The sequence below is a fragment of the Phalangium opilio genome, unplaced genomic scaffold (genome assembly GCF_054372755.1).
Source record: "Phalangium opilio isolate 3A_F unplaced genomic scaffold, DU_Popi_V2 ptg000041l_1, whole genome shotgun sequence".
NCBI lineage: Eukaryota > Metazoa > Arthropoda > Arachnida > Opiliones > Phalangiidae > Phalangium > Phalangium opilio.
In genome coordinates, this window is record NW_028324165.1 from 2865443 (window position 1) to 2882749 (window position 17307).

The 17307-nt window shown below is 36.6% G+C and overlaps 1 protein-coding gene across 1 annotated transcript; it reads left to right on the plus strand.

The window, feature by feature from the left end:
* The first annotated feature begins 2364 nt into the window (after window positions 1-2364).
* LOC149679351 (uncharacterized) lies at window positions 2365-3044 on the plus strand. The gene is made up of 2 exons (XM_089835039.1): window positions 2365-2897; window positions 2983-3044. The coding sequence occupies exons 1-2, from the start codon at window positions 2426-2428 to the stop codon at window positions 3006-3008; spliced, it is 498 nt and encodes a 165-aa protein (XP_089691165.1). The 5' UTR covers window positions 2365-2425; the 3' UTR covers window positions 3009-3044.
* Window positions 3045-17307: the final 14263 nt, after the last annotated feature.

Sequence of the window (17307 nt, forward strand, 5' to 3'; positions counted from 1 at the left end):
TGATGAACAAACTTTTATAGGAAAGTGAAAAATGTAAGCTCTAGCTTCCTGATTTTTTTACTATTTGTAAATTAAAGTACACTAAAAATTTAGAAAATATTTTGAAAGGCTTAGGACTAATAGTTATTTTTCTAAAAATTATCAAACTTTCAGTTTGTGGTTTTTTCAACTCTGGATGACTTCTAGCCATTTTAAAACGCGCTGGGCAAATGTTTCAAATAAATAAGTTTTCCCCCAATACTTGTAGTACTTGGTTTCACATATTTGCCAATTAGTTTTAACGACTAGTTAATTGTAATAATAAATCAAATATAAGATATTAAATACAGTATTTTGATGAAGATCGTTATCAGAAGGGAATTCCCTTCTGACGTTATCAGCTGGATTGGTTGGACCTAGTCTTTAATTTTTTACTGAAAAACTATTCACGCTTGAAACTTCAAAATTTGTAGGACTTTAGAAAACGTTACTACGCACCTCTCATTAAAATTTTACGACATTTGACCCACAAAAAGCAAAATTACGCCCATTTTACCCCAAAAAACGGCATTTTTCTCATAGACATAATGCTAATTCTTAGACTGCTTTGACGAACGTTATCGGTTGGGCCTAGTGTTTATTTTTTTACTGAAAAACTATTCACTCTTGAAACTTGAAAATTTGTAGGACTTTAGAAAACGTTACTACGCACCTTTTCTTAAATTTTCACGACATTTGATCCACAAAAAGCGAAATTACACCCATTTTACTTCAAAAAACGGCATTTTTCCCATAGACATAATGCTAATTCTTAGACTCGTTTACCAAGGAGTACTAATCGGTCATATTCTTGACTTTTGGCTGTTTGAAGGGGCTTCTATAGCGCGTGCAACTTGCGTGATCGAGTGGGCTGTGTGCAAACAGACCAAATAAGCTATGACTTTTTACAGACTTACGAAAATTTATTTGAAATCTATAATTTTAATTAAAGAACTTTTATCGAGCCAAAACTCTTAATATTAATACGATTAATACGAAGGTTTAGTGACAGGCAGGCTGAGAAACTAGTTTTTTTTTTAAACTTTCCATATGGCCAGAAGAGAGAAAGCACTTTTAATTAAAAAAGTGGACACTGGCCACTTAAAACCTTGGAAGTTTTTAGTTAATGAAGTCTCCTTAGGGCCAGTAGACCCTAAAAACATTTTATTTTTAAACTGGTTCAGCTAATTTTTAGAGTGAACATTTGTCCAGGGCCAGCGCCTTATTTCTCAGCCTGAGACCCTATTCTCTAACTGCATTTGGATCGTTCCTAATCCAAATGATTTGGATTTGGGTTAGAGAATACGGTTTTAAGCGCCCTATCCAATTGGAGCCGATCCAAACGTTTAGATTTGGATCATCGTCCAAATGATTTTTATTTTTAGAGAATAGGCTCCCTGGTCAGTGACTCGGTCAAAGCCAACTCGATCACGCGCCCGTGCGAGGATTCGAATCATTCGAGGAATATCAATTGTCAGAGTGAGAAATAAGGAATACTTTCAAACTTGGTCATGTGACGAGTGTAGTGCAAGGGTTTTTTTATAAAAGAAACTGGTCACTGTCCACTTATTATTCCCACGCGCTGAATAAGTATGGGAAATTCCCGGGGACTGTTGTCATCCCGGGAATTTAATTTTTTAACTGGCCACCGCCTTATTTCTCAAATTACCACTCTGTCAATTGAACACTAAACTCTACTGAGGTTTGAAACGAATCACATTTGAAACGTAGATTACCTAACGTTAGAAATGCAAATTAACTAAAATAAAATTAAAAATTCAACATTTGACTTATCAACTTGCAAAATTTAATTATGCTTTTATCACGCAACATTTTGAAAGAAAATTAGAACTTCTTGGCAGCTATATTAGATGATTATGGAAGTTGCAAGTACAAATTTTTTTTCAAAATCCACGAACCTTTTACTTAAAAAGTATCAAATAATAAAAAATTTACAAAAAAGTTTTCTCTTTAAATTTAAACATTTTTTAAAAAAAATGAAAAAGCAAAAAAAAAACGTGCTACATTTCATAGTTTTAAACTTAAACAATATTACCGAAGTTTAAAATGACAGTAATATTTTAAAACAAATGTTTTCTCTTTAAATTTAAACATTAACAAGTTGGGAAAACCAAAATATTACCTCTCCGAGTCAAGAGGTCTACTACTACAAACTTATTTACCTAGATATGGAATTATTTCTCTTTTTTGAAGTAAAAATTTACGAAATATTGAAGCAGTATTCCAAGCATAGCGAATAATACAGGCCGACGAGCGTTCCAGTGGTCCTGGTGATAGGGAGGATCTTGGGACTGGGAGCTTGCCTGTCAGGGGGGGAGGTGCCACTAGCCCTCTCGGGACTGATGAGGTGTAGCTAGGTCCCTTCTGAACCCCTCTCTTAAGGACCATGGGGACGCTACGTGCGATTCAAATCAATCTGCACCATAGTAAGGCGGCCTCTGCGGTACTCTGCAGGAGGTTTGCCATAGAGGGTCTTGATCTGGCCCTCATACAAGAACCGTGGATTTGCCATGGCAAAATCCTTGGTCTTGACGCGGCGGGGTCACTGTTTTATGACCAAACTGCTGCTGGACCTAGGGCGTGTATTCTGGTTCGGAGGGATCTTTGCTGTATCTCTCTACCGCTGCAGTACACGTCCCAGGACACGGCGGCCGTGAAGCTAGTCCTGGCCACTGGGCATGCCAAGTTGACTATCACGGCTGCCTCTGCATACTTTGCCCACGACGCGGACTCTCTCCCGACAATTGAGGTGATCAATTTGGTCGATCAATGTGAAAAGAGAGGGTACAAACTAATCATTGGCTGCGACGCCAATGCTCATCACATCACGTGGGGCAGTTCTGACTGCAACAGGAGAGGTGATGATTTACTAGAATATTTAGTTGGTTGTAAACTCCATATTCTTAATCAAAACAATGAACCTACTTTTGTTACTTCTAATAGAAGGGAGGTCATTGACCTCACGCTAGCCACGGAAAACCTCGTGTCTTCCGTGTCTAACTGCATGTAAATGGATCCAAACGGCTGACTCTGAGACAGCACAGTTTTTCGTCTATTTTTGGATAACGTAATTTGCGTCCAAAAAGGGACGGTCAAATGATAAGCCAGATTTGGAGTCTCATCCAAAATTGGATCCAGAATCATCTATTAAGGGATCAATTATTACCCAGAAATGGTCAGGATGTCATCCAATTTTTACGCAAGTGGGCAAAAATGTTCTAGTATCCTCCCAATATTGGACTAATTTCAAGCCAATATTGGACTAATATCAAGCTTATATTGGACTAATATCAAGCCAATATTGGACTAATATCAAGCCAATTTTTGACTAAATTCAAGCCAATATTGGACAAATATCAAGCCAATATTGGACTAAATTCAAGACAAGATTGGACAAATTTCTAAACGATATTGGACTAATATCAAGCTCATATTGGGCTAACATCGAGCCCATATTGGAGTAACATCGAGCCCATATTGGAGTAATATCGAGCCCATATTGGTGTAATACCTAACCAACACTGGACAAATGTCGAAAAATAATTGGCTCATATGATGTCAATATGGATGCTAGATTCTTTACTTCACCGAGTGATGTATGCTATGGAGAGGTTCTGTTCTCGACGTATCCATCTGTCTTTGTGTTTGCCTGTCTGTCTGTCTGTCGTTACACCCCAAGAGATTGCTTTCGCAGATTCCTAATCTGAACAAAAGTGTTCTCAATTTCACAGTTCATGTGTTCAAAATTCACAGTTAGCGGAATTGTGGAATATTGGAAGGTACACTGACCACCATTCTCTTTTCTGTCGTCCCCAATCTAACTACACCATTTTCTGGTCTTTCAGACACTCGCGAAAGAGGCGTATTCTAGGAGTCAAACGTCAATAATAGCTAGGTCCAAATGATAATAGGGAAAACCTCTCTTAAAACGATACAACTAAAAGTATGATAAGTAACGCTCGATAAAAATAAATAATATCGAATAATTTTAATAAAATATTTGAGAAAAACCTATCTTAACCAAAAAATCTGTAGTCAAAGTTTATATGGGACGAGTAAGGAAGATTGGGTCACTGGATACATTTCATAGTTTATATAAAGCGAGTAATTAAGACATGAAGCTCTTTCCAAAGTTAATGTATGACTAGTATTGATATCGTTAGTTAATAAAAACGGAATAAAGAAGTCGTTTTGAGGTAAATGACCAAAAGATGTTTCAAGCGTGACTCTCTGAAATATTGTAGGGCAGTATTTTTTTACCTCTCCGGGGGAAGGCTTTCTTGTCTGTGTTTTGTTTTAACTTCTGCAGTTGCTTATCAATAAAGAGAAATGATTGATGAGAAATAGGTAAATATTTATGTACACTGTTAAAAAATGTTGTCCAAAATTGGATGTAAATGGATCCAAACGGCTGACTCTGAGACAGCACAGTTTTTCGTCTATTTTTGGATAACGTAATTTGCGTCCAAAAAGGGACGGTCAAATGATAAGCCAGATTTGGAGTCTCATCCAAAATTGGATCCAGAATCATCTATTAAGGGATCAATTATTACCCAGAAATGGTCAGGATGTCATCCAATTTTTACGCAAGTGGGCAAAAATGTTCTAGTATCCTCCCAATATTGGACTAATTTCAAGCCAATATTGGACTAATATCAAGCTTATATTGGACTAATATCAAGCCAATATTGGACTAATATCAAGCCAATTTTTGACTAATATCAAGCCAATTTGGGACTAAATTCAAGACAAGATTGGACAAATTTCTAAACGATATTGGACTAATATCAAGCTCATATTGGGCTAACATCGAGCCCATATTGGAGTAACATCGAGCCCATATTGGAGTAATATCGAGCCCATATTGGTGTAATACCTAACCAACACTGGACAAATGTCGAAAAATAATTGGCTCATATGATGTCAATATGGATGCTAGATTCTTTACTTCACCGAGTGATGTATGCTATGGAGAGGTTCTGTTCTCGACGTATCCATCTGTCTTTGTGTTTGCCTGTCTGTCTGTCTGTCGTTACACCCCAAGAGATTGCTTTCGCAGATTCCTAATCTGAACAAAAGTGTTCTCAATTTCACAGTTCATGTGTTCAAAATTCACAGTTAGCGGAATTGTGGAATATTGGAAGGTACACTGACCACCATTCTCTTTTCTGTCGTCCCCAATCTAACTACACCATTTTCTGGTCTTTCAGACACTCGCGAAAGAGGCGTATTCTAGGAGTCAAACGTCAATAATAGCTAGGTCCAAATGATAATAGGGAAAACCTCTCTTAAAACGATACAACTAAAAGTATGATAAGTAACGCTCGATAAAAATAAATAATATCGAATAATTTTAATAAAATATTTGAGAAAAACCTATCTTAACCAAAAAATCTGTAGTCAAAGTTTATATGGGACGAGTAAGGAAGATTGGGTCACTGGATACATTTCATAGTTTATATAAAGCGAGTAATTAAGACATGAAGCTCTTTCCAAAGCTAATGTATGACTAGTATTGATATCGTTAGTTAATAAAAACGGAATAAAGAAGTCGTTTTGAGGTAAATGACCGAAAGATGTTTCAAGCGTGACTCTCTGAAATATTGTAGGGCAGTATTTTTTTACCTCTCTGGGGGAAGGCTTTCTTGTCTGTGTTTTGTTTTAACTTCTGCAGTTGCTTATCAATAAAGAGAAATGATTGATGAGAAATAGGTAAATATTTATGTACACTGTTAAAAAATGTTGTCCAAAATTGCATGTAAATGGATCCAAACGGCTGACTCTGAGACAGCACAGTTTTTCGTCTATTTTTGGATAACGTAATTTGCGTCCAAAAAGGGACGGTCAAATGATAAGCCAGATTTGGAGTCTAACCAAAATTGGATCCAGAATCATCTATTAAGGGATCAATTATTACCCAGAAATGGTCAGGATGTCATCCAATTTTTACGCAAGTGGGCAAAAATGTTCTAGTATCCTCCCAATATTGGACTAATTTCAAGCCAATATTGGACTAATATCAAGCTTATATTGGACTAATATCAAGCCAATATTGGACTAATATCAAGCCAATTTTTGACTAAATTCAAGCCAATATTGGACAAATATCAAGCCAATATTGGACTAAATTCAAGACAAGATTGGACAAATTTCTAAACGATATTGGACTAATATCAAGCTCATATTGGGCTAACATCGAGCCCATATTGGAGTAACATCGAGCCCATATTGGAGTAATATCGAGCCCATATTGGTGTAATACCTAACCAACACTGGACAAATGTCGAAAAATAATTGGCTCATATGATGTCAATATGGATGCTAGATTCTTTACTTCACCGAGTGATGTATGCTATGGAGAGGTTCTGTTCTCGACGTATCCATCTGTCTTTGTGTTTGCCTGTCTGTCTGTCTGTCGTTACACCCCAAGAGATTGCTTTCGCAGATTCCTAATCTGAACAAAAGTGTTCTCAATTTCACAGTTCATGTGTTCAAAATTCACAGTTAGCGGAATTGTGGAATATTGGAAGGTACACTGACCACCATTCTCTTTTCTGTCGTCCCCAATCTAACTACACCATTTTCTGGTCTTTCAGACACTCGCGAAAGAGGCGTATTCTAGGAGTCAAACGTCAATAATAGCTAGGTCCAAATGATAATAGGGAAAACCTCTCTTAAAACGATACAACTAAAAGTATGATAAGTAACGCTCGATAAAAATAAATAATATCGAATAATTTTAATAAAATATTTGAGAAAAACCTATCTTAACCAAAAAATCTGTAGTCAAAGTTTATATGGGACGAGTAAGGAAGATTGGGTCACTGGATACATTTCATAGTTTATATAAAGCGAGTAATTAAGACATGAAGCTCTTTCCAAAGTTAATGTATGACTAGTATTGATATCGTTAGTTAATAAAAACGGAATAAAGAAGTCGTTTTGAGGTAAATGACCAAAAGATGTTTCAAGCGTGACTCTCTGAAATATTGTAGGGCAGTATTTTTTTACCTCTCCGGGGGAAGGCTTTCTTGTCTGTGTTTTGTTTTAACTTCTGCAGTTGCTTATCAATAAAGAGAAATGATTGATGAGAAATAGGTAAATATTTATGTACACTGTTAAAAAATGTTGTCCAAAATTGGATGTAAATGGATCCAAACGGCTGACTCTGAGACAGCACAGTTTTTCGTCTATTTTTGGATAACGTAATTTGCGTCCAAAAAGGGACGGTCAAATGATAAGCCAGATTTGGAGTCTCATCCAAAATTGGATCCAGAATCATCTATTAAGGGATCAATTATTACCCAGAAATGGTCAGGATGTCATCCAATTTTTACGCAAGTGGGCAAAAATGTTCTAGTATCCTCCCAATATTGGACTAATTTCAAGCCAATATTGGACTAATATCAAGCTTATATTGGACTAATATCAAGCCAATATTGGACTAATATCAAGCCAATTTTTGACTAAATTCAAGCCAATTTGGGACTAAATTCAAGCCAATATTGGACAAATATCAAGCCAATATTGGACTAAATTCAAGACAAGATTGGACAAATTTCTAAACGATATTGGACTAATATCAAGCTCATATTGGGCTAACATCGAGCCCATATTGGAGTAACATCGAGCCCATATTGGAGTAATATCGAGCCCATATTGGTGTAATACCTAACCAACACTGGACAAATGTCGAAAAATAATTGGCTCATATGAAGTCAATATGGATGCTAGATTCTTTACTTCACCGAGTGATGTATGCTATGGAGAGGTTCTGTTCTCGACGTATCCATCTGTCTTTGTGTTTGCCTGTCTGTCTGTCTGTCGTTACACCCCAAGAGATTGCTTTCGCAGATTCCTAATCTGAACAAAAGTGTTCTCAATTTCACAGTTCATGTGTTCAAAACTCACAGTTAGCGGAATTGTGGAATATTGGAAGGTACACTGACCACCATTCTCTTTTCTGTCGTCCCCAATCTAACTACACCATTTTCTGGTCTTTCAGACACTCGCGAAAGAGGCGTATTCTAGGAGTCAAACGTCAATAATAGCTAGGTCCAAATGATAATAGGGAAAACCTCTCTTAAAACGATACAACTAAAAGTATGATAAGTAACGCTCGATAAAAATAAATAATATCGAATAATTTTAATAAAATATTTGAGAAAAACCTATCTTAACCAAAAAATCTGTAGTCAAAGTTTATATGGGACGAGTAAGGAAGATTGGGTCACTGGATACATTTCATAGTTTATATAAAGCGAGTAATTAAGACATGAAGCTCTTTCCAAAGTTAATGTATGACTAGTATTGATATCGTTAGTTAATAAAAACGGAATAAAGAAGTCGTTTTGAGGTAAATGACCAAAAGATGTTTCAAGCGTGACTCTCTGAAATATTGTAGGGCAGTATTTTTTTACCTCTCTGGGGGAAGGCTTTCTTGTCTGTGTTTTGTTTTAACTTCTGCAGTTGCTTATCAATAAAGAGAAATGATTGATGAGAAATAGGTAAATATTTATGTATAGGTGTTTTTGTTGTCGTTAGAAGGACATTAATTTCCTGTTTGTTGCAGGATTAATCTTGCAACATTTATGATAAAAAGCAAATTTTTCATTAACATTATTGTATTGATTTATTAAAATTTCGCATCTTTGTGATTATTTGAAACTACATGAACGATTTGTTTAGTGGATGCCAGAGAATTCTTTAACCGATTCCATCCTTTTAGAAATCACCTACACCAAGCGTTAAAAAGGGATGACTATCTTAGGCGTCAGGACTTTTGTATGCAAATGCGGTTCCTCGATGAGCAAATGCCAGGTTTCCTTAGCAAGGTTATGTTCTCTGACGAAGCTACATTCCATCAAGATGGAACAGTCAACCGACATAACCTTCACTATTGGTCGCAGCAAAATCCTCACTGGCTTCGGGAGCATTATTATCAGGTGCGTTTGAAAACCAATGTGTGGGTTGGCATCATTGGCGACAGAATCATTGGGCCATTCTTTTTTGACGAGAACATCACCGGGCAACGTTAATTGAAGTTTTTCCGTCAAGAATTTACTGATGCCATTAATAATTTACCCTTGGCAGTAGTGAGGGATATGTGGTTTCAACAGGATGGAGCCACCGCACTTCGCCGTACCCGTAAGAGAGTGGCTGAATAAGGAGTTTCCTAACCGATGGATTGGTAGGGGTGGACCAACGCCCTGGCCTCCAAGGTCTCCTGACCTAACTCCCTTAGATTTCTTCCTCAAGGGAAAGGTATACGCAACTGAAACAGATTCACCCAACGACCTTAAAGCCAGAAAAAGAATCGCCATTGCCAACATCACCCCAGGAATGCTTCGCCACGCCCGCGAATCAATGGCCAGTAGACTTGAAGAATGTCTACATCAAGATGGTAGACACATCGAACATTTGCGCTAAAGGACATTAATTTCCTGTTTGTCACAGGATTAATCTTGCAAAATTTATGATATCTCACAAAATCTAATTTTTCATTAACATTATTGTATTGATTTCTTACTAATTCTCATTTTTGTGATAATTTGAAACTACATGAACAATTTGTTTAGTGGATGCCAGAGAATTCTTTAATTAAATTTCCATGAGTCTGGAAAATGTACTACAATTAATTTCCTCATTGATCTCGAGTTTTTTTTTCATAAAATGTCCGAAAAATGTGGGCACTCTGATCTTTTCCACACTGTATACGCTAGATTATCTTTTGTATTCACATATGTTATACTAAACATTTTCTGTTCCAATATATCCCGTATGAAGTGATACCGTAAGTCTATATGTTTTGATCGTTGGTTTTCGACCACATTCTTTGCAAAATGGATGGCTGATTGATTGTCACAGAGGAGCCTAGACGTTGCGCTTAGATCTCTTATTACAAAATAATTAGCATTTAATTAATCATAAAAATTAGGACTACTACGCCGCCATTGGTTTAGTAGCTTCTGCTAATTCGAACCTGATAAGCTCGTGATAGAGCGCACTATGCCTCACCTTACCCTTACTTTGTCTCACAAAGGTCCTGGCAACACTGTAAACTCTTAGTAGTTTAAAATATTAACATTTTTCTCCATTCCTTAATTTGCTTGTTCTTCGAAAAATGTTCCATGTTTCGAAACATGTCTTCATTCAAAGTTTAATTTTAGGAAAGAAATGTGTCTTCACAAACAGTCTTTACGCAATGCCTATATGAATTTGGTCAATTCTCAAAGAGTTGTTCCCGGAGAGGTATTTGCGATATTTTTGATCTATTCCTCGTTCTACTATGAAGTTTAAAATTGCAAAATTGATTTAGGAAATGGATAAGGAAGATTGTTACTTAAGCAAAGATGACAAAATGAAGAAACTGAGGAACAAGGTAATAATTGATAAAATAGTACCCGCATTATGAGGAAATCTGTGCTGGTAGCGCAGCTAATGGCAAAAAACGAATCTAGGGGCCATTTCTCCTTGCTTGAGTGAAAGCATCCAGTTTTTCCGTTCCTTATGAAGGGTTTATGAGATACATGATTAAAAATAACATTTCCTACAGCCTCTCAATGACTAATGAACAACGAACTTTTTTAAATGGCCAATGATAAATTCCCCTCTGATTGGCTGAAGATTTAGAGGATAAAGGTCCCTTGTTTAAAGATTCATTAAAAATGAGGACCATTAACGTTCTTTGACGTCATTGGTTTCCCATCTTTCTTGCTTGTCTCTTTAAAATTAATTCTGCCTGAAGGTCCCATGGAAATCAGTTGTAGTAATGGAATCTTATTTGAATTTTTCAGTTTGGCGTTTTAATTTCAAACGTGAGAAAATCGCGAATGGAAAATGAGTTAACTATTAATGAGCAACGAGAGAAAATTGACCGGCTCAATAAGGTCAGAGAAGAATTGAAGAACAAAGTCAAAGATCTGAAGGTACACTCTAAGAAATTGGGGTGTGCTTTAACACCTTTAAAAGTAGTTTATATGGGTCCAAATTTGACACCGTTACAGGTGTTCATTTACACCCCTGAAAGGGTTTAATAACACTTATTTGATAAATTGGTGTTAAAGATAAGAATAAATGGTGCAATAGAGGTGTAGTTTAACACCTTTTTAACTCTTATATCGAACTAAAAGTTAATTTTTTACTCTCATATGAGTGTTGTGCAACTCCTTAAAAGGTGTAGAATAGCACATTTCCGAGTTTAAATAACGTTTTTAAGAGTGTAAGCATAACACTTTTCTAAGTGACGCATAACACCTTTCAGGTCGTCGTATAACACCTTTAAGAGTGTCGCATGACACCTTTCAGAGTGTTTGATTTATTCGCGAATAGCGCTATATTAATAGCAAGGTTCCACCTTGAGAGAACAGTTCTAACATGATCCACCCTTTATGCAAGGGTAGTTCTCTCATGCAATGTGAAACTGCATAAAATCCAGCGTGAATCTGCATGATCAGTTGGTCGTTTTCACCGACTTAATAACTTCTGAAAAGGCAGAAAGTTTTAAATTAGTATAAATGCATCGGGTGTTAAATCGGTTTTGGAGGCTATAATATCCCAGCAGTAGATGCAGACGAACTTGTTAAATTTAACAATCTCTTTTCACGAAGAGTTTTTCGAACACCAGAAACGCCTTTGACCTAATCTACTGTAAAATATTTAAAAAAAAACCATTTTCTACTCTAATTTTTCTCAAAATAAAGATAAGACATGTCACAAAAGCATGTGCCCTACATGTTGGCCTCTCAAGCTGGCGTTTATAGTCCATAACGGTGGAACGAGTTCTACGCTACACCGCGGTCACAGGTCTCTTCAAGGCCTGAATATGAGGGTGCACAATATGCCTCTGGCCCCAATAGTAACAATAATAATAATAGTCGCCCTACTGTGAGGTCAGTACCTAACCTAGTCTCGTTTTTTTAGTGTCACACAATACTTTAAAGAGTATCGCGTAACACTTTCAAGAGTGCAATAGCGTTGCTAGGGCTTGAAATTTGGGGGGGGGGCTTAATCTTATTATTCGTATATAAAAGATATACAAACTTTTATTGATAAAGAGTACGGAACCGAGTTATTGACTATGAGACAATTGTGGATGAAAGAATTTCACTCGTCTTTTTTAAGTTTAGTTTTCGTCTGCTTTTAGTCCCCACTACTGTTTGATATTGAAATTCATCTCTACAAAGATGAAACTTAACGAACTTTTCATTATAATTTTTATATACTACATTGTTAAAGAATTTTAGGGGGCTACGAGCAATTTTTTGGTATAGTTTACAGATTCTTTTGAGGGGGCTAACTTTGAAATTTGGGGGCGCTATAGCCCCCATAAAAAGCCTAGCGACGCCACTGCAAGAGTGTCGCATAACACTTTTAAGAGTGTCGCATAACGCTTTTCAGAGTGCCACCTAACACGTTTAGCAGTGCTTTATGAATGTACAATACCGTCGGATTACCAATTTCCTTGTTAATTTTATTTAAAGGATAAAAATATATTCTTTCATGAATATCATCTTTAAAAAATGTTTAAAAATTAAGGTTTTCAATAATGTTTTACTGTTCGGATTGACTTTAATATTAAAACATTAATGAAAAAGAAAGACCTTTTTTAAGAAACCCGCAGTATACTATAATTTTACATGTTTAATTTCAAAACGGTGTTTTAAAAGTGTTATTTTACACCGAATTTACACTTTAAATTGGCCCCTAAAAACTCAAGGTAATAAAACTCTCTTTTGGGTGTTTTTACGGTGTTTACACCGTTTTAACACTTTTTTAACACTTCCATTTCTTAGAGTGTAACCTATGAGGTTAGATATTAGCAATATTCTTTAATCATTGTTAATTGTCTAAAAAATTAGGAGAAAAATGGAGCAATTCAAAAGGCTAACGATGTATCAGTGAAAGTTGAACCAGTTGATTATGATTCAGAGCCAGATAGCCAAGCATTATCCCTTCCAGTTGCGAAACCGCAACAACCGCAATCTCAAAATGAAAGGTATTGCGAGAGAAAAAAAGGTGTATTCATTTTATTGTTTCCATGGACTATTTATCACAATTTATTTGTATAGCTCGGAAGGACTCCCTACTGAGGCCAGGAACCGCAAGCAGCCTGGTGTGTTGATTTTCATTTTTAATGAAATACTGAAAGTCTCCCACAAGTCACTCGCTGGGTGCAAAGTTCTTTGAACCAAACGCTGATGAGCTAGAACCAAAGCCCCGAAAAGTTTTACGGCAAATTTTAAAAGCCTTATTAGTCAGTGGTGATAGTATGAAGTTGGGCAAGCTAGTTTTTGGAACCCTTAATGAATGTAGATTATACGGCAATGCAATGAACTGCTTCGAACAATTTGATGGCTTAACATACAAGAATGAACTCTACTCGACCCATGTTGGCGAAAGTAGCGAATCTGATTTTATTTCGAAACTACTGCTGATGCCAATCGAAAAGATTAAGGCATCGGCCCAAAATAGAAAATATTTCGAATTTCTCAACAGTCTTTTGAGGATCGACAGAGCATGCTGGGATATAACTTAAGATAATCTGATTGGTTTGCTCGTTAATGAGCTGAACTGGCACAGAGAAAGGCTTTAAATATTATAATGGCAAAATCAATAAAGCGTGAACGCCTCAATTATTACAGTTACTATTTATGATCTGATTAGAACTTTAATATAATCAGCGCTAAACAAGTGTAAGATGATTTACTTTCAGCGAAACTACGTTTGTTCGATTTTGACAAAGGATTAGGGATTATTAAGATATCCAATCAAACGATTTGTCACCAGATGGCTCTTAATTGTGCTTATTTCTTTATTGTTTATTGAGTTAAACGTTGGAAAATTCAGCCTCATTTTCAGCTTTCCCTTACTGGAATGGCTCATAAGTAAACCTTTCCTGAACCACTTGATAAAGCTGTGTTTCACACAATAGCCCACGACGAATCACACGCGCAACTAGACCTATTACCTAACATAATCCCTGTACCACCATAGAGTAACAATCATATAATTAGCCAAGACGGTCTCAAACACAGCATGATAGTAACCTCTAGAAAACGTAATAGTTATCGATTAGTTTGTTATGCCTATCTAGATATTAACCCACGCCGAACCGATAATAACACTCTTACAACTACATTCTGACCCCCACACCACTCAATAGTCACCCCAGCACAACCCGATTAAGGCCTGCTGGAATAGTTAGTATAGGACGCTGTCGGTTAGTTGTGGCATAGGGGCTAGCCACCACCACTCTATGCATTGTAAAGGGACCCACCTGTAAACAAGCCACAGACTTAGTGTGGAAATCCCTTCATAGGCAAAGCTTACATTATTATTATTATTATTATTATTATTATTATTATTATTATTATTATTATTATTATTACAAACATATGGATAACCGAGTTTTAACCCTAGTGGAGTCATTATCTCATTACTAACATACGCATAACGGAGTTATAACCCATGTTCCAACCTTGACGTACTTTTAGACCCTACTATGACCTGTTTCAGACTAATTGTTAGTGGATCAATTTGGTAGACTTTTAACCTGTTGTTACCCACGTATATCGTCATTTGAAACACGCATTAACTTATATCAGAAGTATATAATACTTCTCTTCGAGAGAAGTGTACCACAAAGCGGGGTAAGTGTAACGTCATTTTTCCCAACATCGGAAGATTTGGAGCAAGGTTACTAAACCGAATCACATATGCGATAAATAGTTCCCTCATCATTAGTCATTTGCGTTAAACTATTTGGCAAGACGCACTTGCGGATTTTTGTCTCACCTCTAGACGAGGTTAGAGAGTTGATTGCTGAGGATTTAGTACCAAACAGTTATAGAGTTCACCTTACAGTGCGATGCCCATCTGTAGTTTGATGAGGGGAAGAGCAAACAAAAATGGTGAGCCTGGGAAGAATGAAATTACATAACTAATGCATTAAGATGATACAGAGTGGCATCCTTCTTCTATTTTCCCCTTCTGCTTAAATTGAACCTTCTATTTTCGGTAAGGTTTAGCCCAAAAATTCACCCCTATGTCAAAAAATTTGGTTCTCTTAAACCTTTGTTAGTTTTAAGGGACAATAATAAATCACATCAAGACATTTTCCATCCGTGCTAAGGAGAAATAGTTTAAGCCTAGTTACCTACAACAAGCCTCGCATTGGTTAAGAGAGAAAGAAACCACTTATTTTCTTTAATGATGTGTCTTCACACGCTTAATTGGCATTCCTTATTAAATCAAGTGCCCTTACAGAATTCTATATACAATATATTTAATGTTAATATGTAAACCACGATTGAATATAACTAGGAACAAGTTGGGAAAACCAAAATATTACCTCTCCGAGTCAAGAGGTCTACTACTACAAAGTTATTTACCTAGATATGGAATTATTTCTCTTTTTTGAAGTAAAAATTTACCAAATATTGAAGCAGTATTCCAAACATAGCGAATATACAGTAAAGCAGACGACATTTTACATCCAATAAGGATAAATCTTGGACACATGGAAATCAGTTAATGGCAAAAAGAACAGTCAAATTAAGTCTACGCTGTTTACCCTATATTCTGATAGCTACATTCACAACTGGTTAGCAGTGTAAACACTATCGTCTCGTCTCACCTCAACAATATTCTTAGTTTGCCAACATGAGTGTTTACGTTAAATAATACCAAAGCTAAATTGTAGCTAGACGCACTGATAGTCAATGCGCACCATAAAGAGAATAAAAACTCTGTAGCTTAGCCCTACTAATCTAACTGCCACCATGATCTTTTCTTCTATTATAAAATCTTAACCTGATTATTTAAGAGTGTATTTAATTTTCGGCTCACTCTGAACCGTTGATGTCTCTTCGTTTCAGACACGAAACTCAAAACCCAAAGTTTTCTTCACCTCAAGCCTCAATTATTTACTCTATAGTTCACTATGCTTATTGCAAGTAATACTAGATATACCCGCCGAAGTCTAGAACTTAGCTTTCTTCATGATATTACTAAACCAAGGATTATTCTATATACAGTTGTAGTATAGCTTAAGTAATATATAAACAGCCATTTCAAATAATAATATTAAAAAAAATCTTTGGAATATCAAAATGAAATAGAGTTTTAAAGCTACAAATGCACTAAATGCATCATAATTTCGAAAAATGATTCATCATATTCACTTTATATTAAGGATAAAGGGAATATTATGGTTCTGTAGGATTTCTTTACACATCAAAAAAAAAACGAACTTCTAACGCAGCGCACTGCGGCACTAGTGTAATAACGGACGGACACACACAGACAATAACATAGACTGCTTTTTAACTCTTTCCGTATTAATTTTGAATTGAGAAACAAGATTAGCTTAAATATTAAAATAAATATAATTAATATTTAATATTTTCTTCGTTAGTTATTCGCCTTATTGAACGTTACATCGTTTTAAAAAAGAACAATTAAACATTCTTGAGAGACTTGACTAATATTGGCGTTTGAAATGAAGCATACGCCGGTTGCTTCGCCTTACTAAAATAGGTAGCATATAAGGGTTTCGAATCGCAGCGATGGATAAGTACAGCGCAATTGCGTGAACCTTTGGTGGAAGCCCCACCTTAGGGAGGCCGGACGTTTCTCGTAACCCTGGCCGATCGCCGCGTATGTCTTAACCTTAAGGATGATGATGGAGTAGAAGCCAGATGTGCAGAATGGTGTCCATGTGGGATGGACAAAAACAATGACCAGAAGATGGTGGTGTGTAGAAACCAGTGTGTACAGACTGGTGTCCATGTGGGTGGGATGGACAAAGACTAGAAGATGGTGGGGATTAGAAGCCAGTGCTTACAGACTGGTGTTCCATGTGGGATGGACAAGGACCAGAAGATAGTGGTGTGTAGAAGCCAGTGTGTACAGACTGGTATCCATGTGGCAAGGAAAAAGAGCCAAAATGATGGTGGACTATAGAAGCCAGTGGGTAAAGACTGGTGTCCATATGAGATGGACAAATGGCCAGAGGATGGTGGTGTTAGACAGGTAATGGATAATAGCTATGGTAAGTGGAATACAATTTTCCAAATTTCCGGGAACTGTAAATGCGGTCCGGAATTTGGGAAAACGTTTGCTCCGATTTGAAAACTGCGAACAACAGACAGACACACAGACAGATACGTCGAAATTAGAACCTCTCCGTGACATACGTCACTCGGAGAGGAAAAAAGTAGACGCTACTCTGGGAATATTTCGCGCGCTCCCCGTCTCCACTGTGTA

Bases quoted from the DNA above. Each gene is read 5' to 3' on its own strand.
- LOC149679351 (XM_089835039.1), top strand. From the start codon at position 2,426: ATGGGGACGCTACGTGCGATTCAAATCAATCTGCACCATAGTAAGGCG. The intron at 2,898-2,982 runs GTGATGATTTAC...TACTTCTAATAG, and splicing joins TTCTGACTGCAACAGGAGAG to AAGGGAGGTCATTGACCTCA.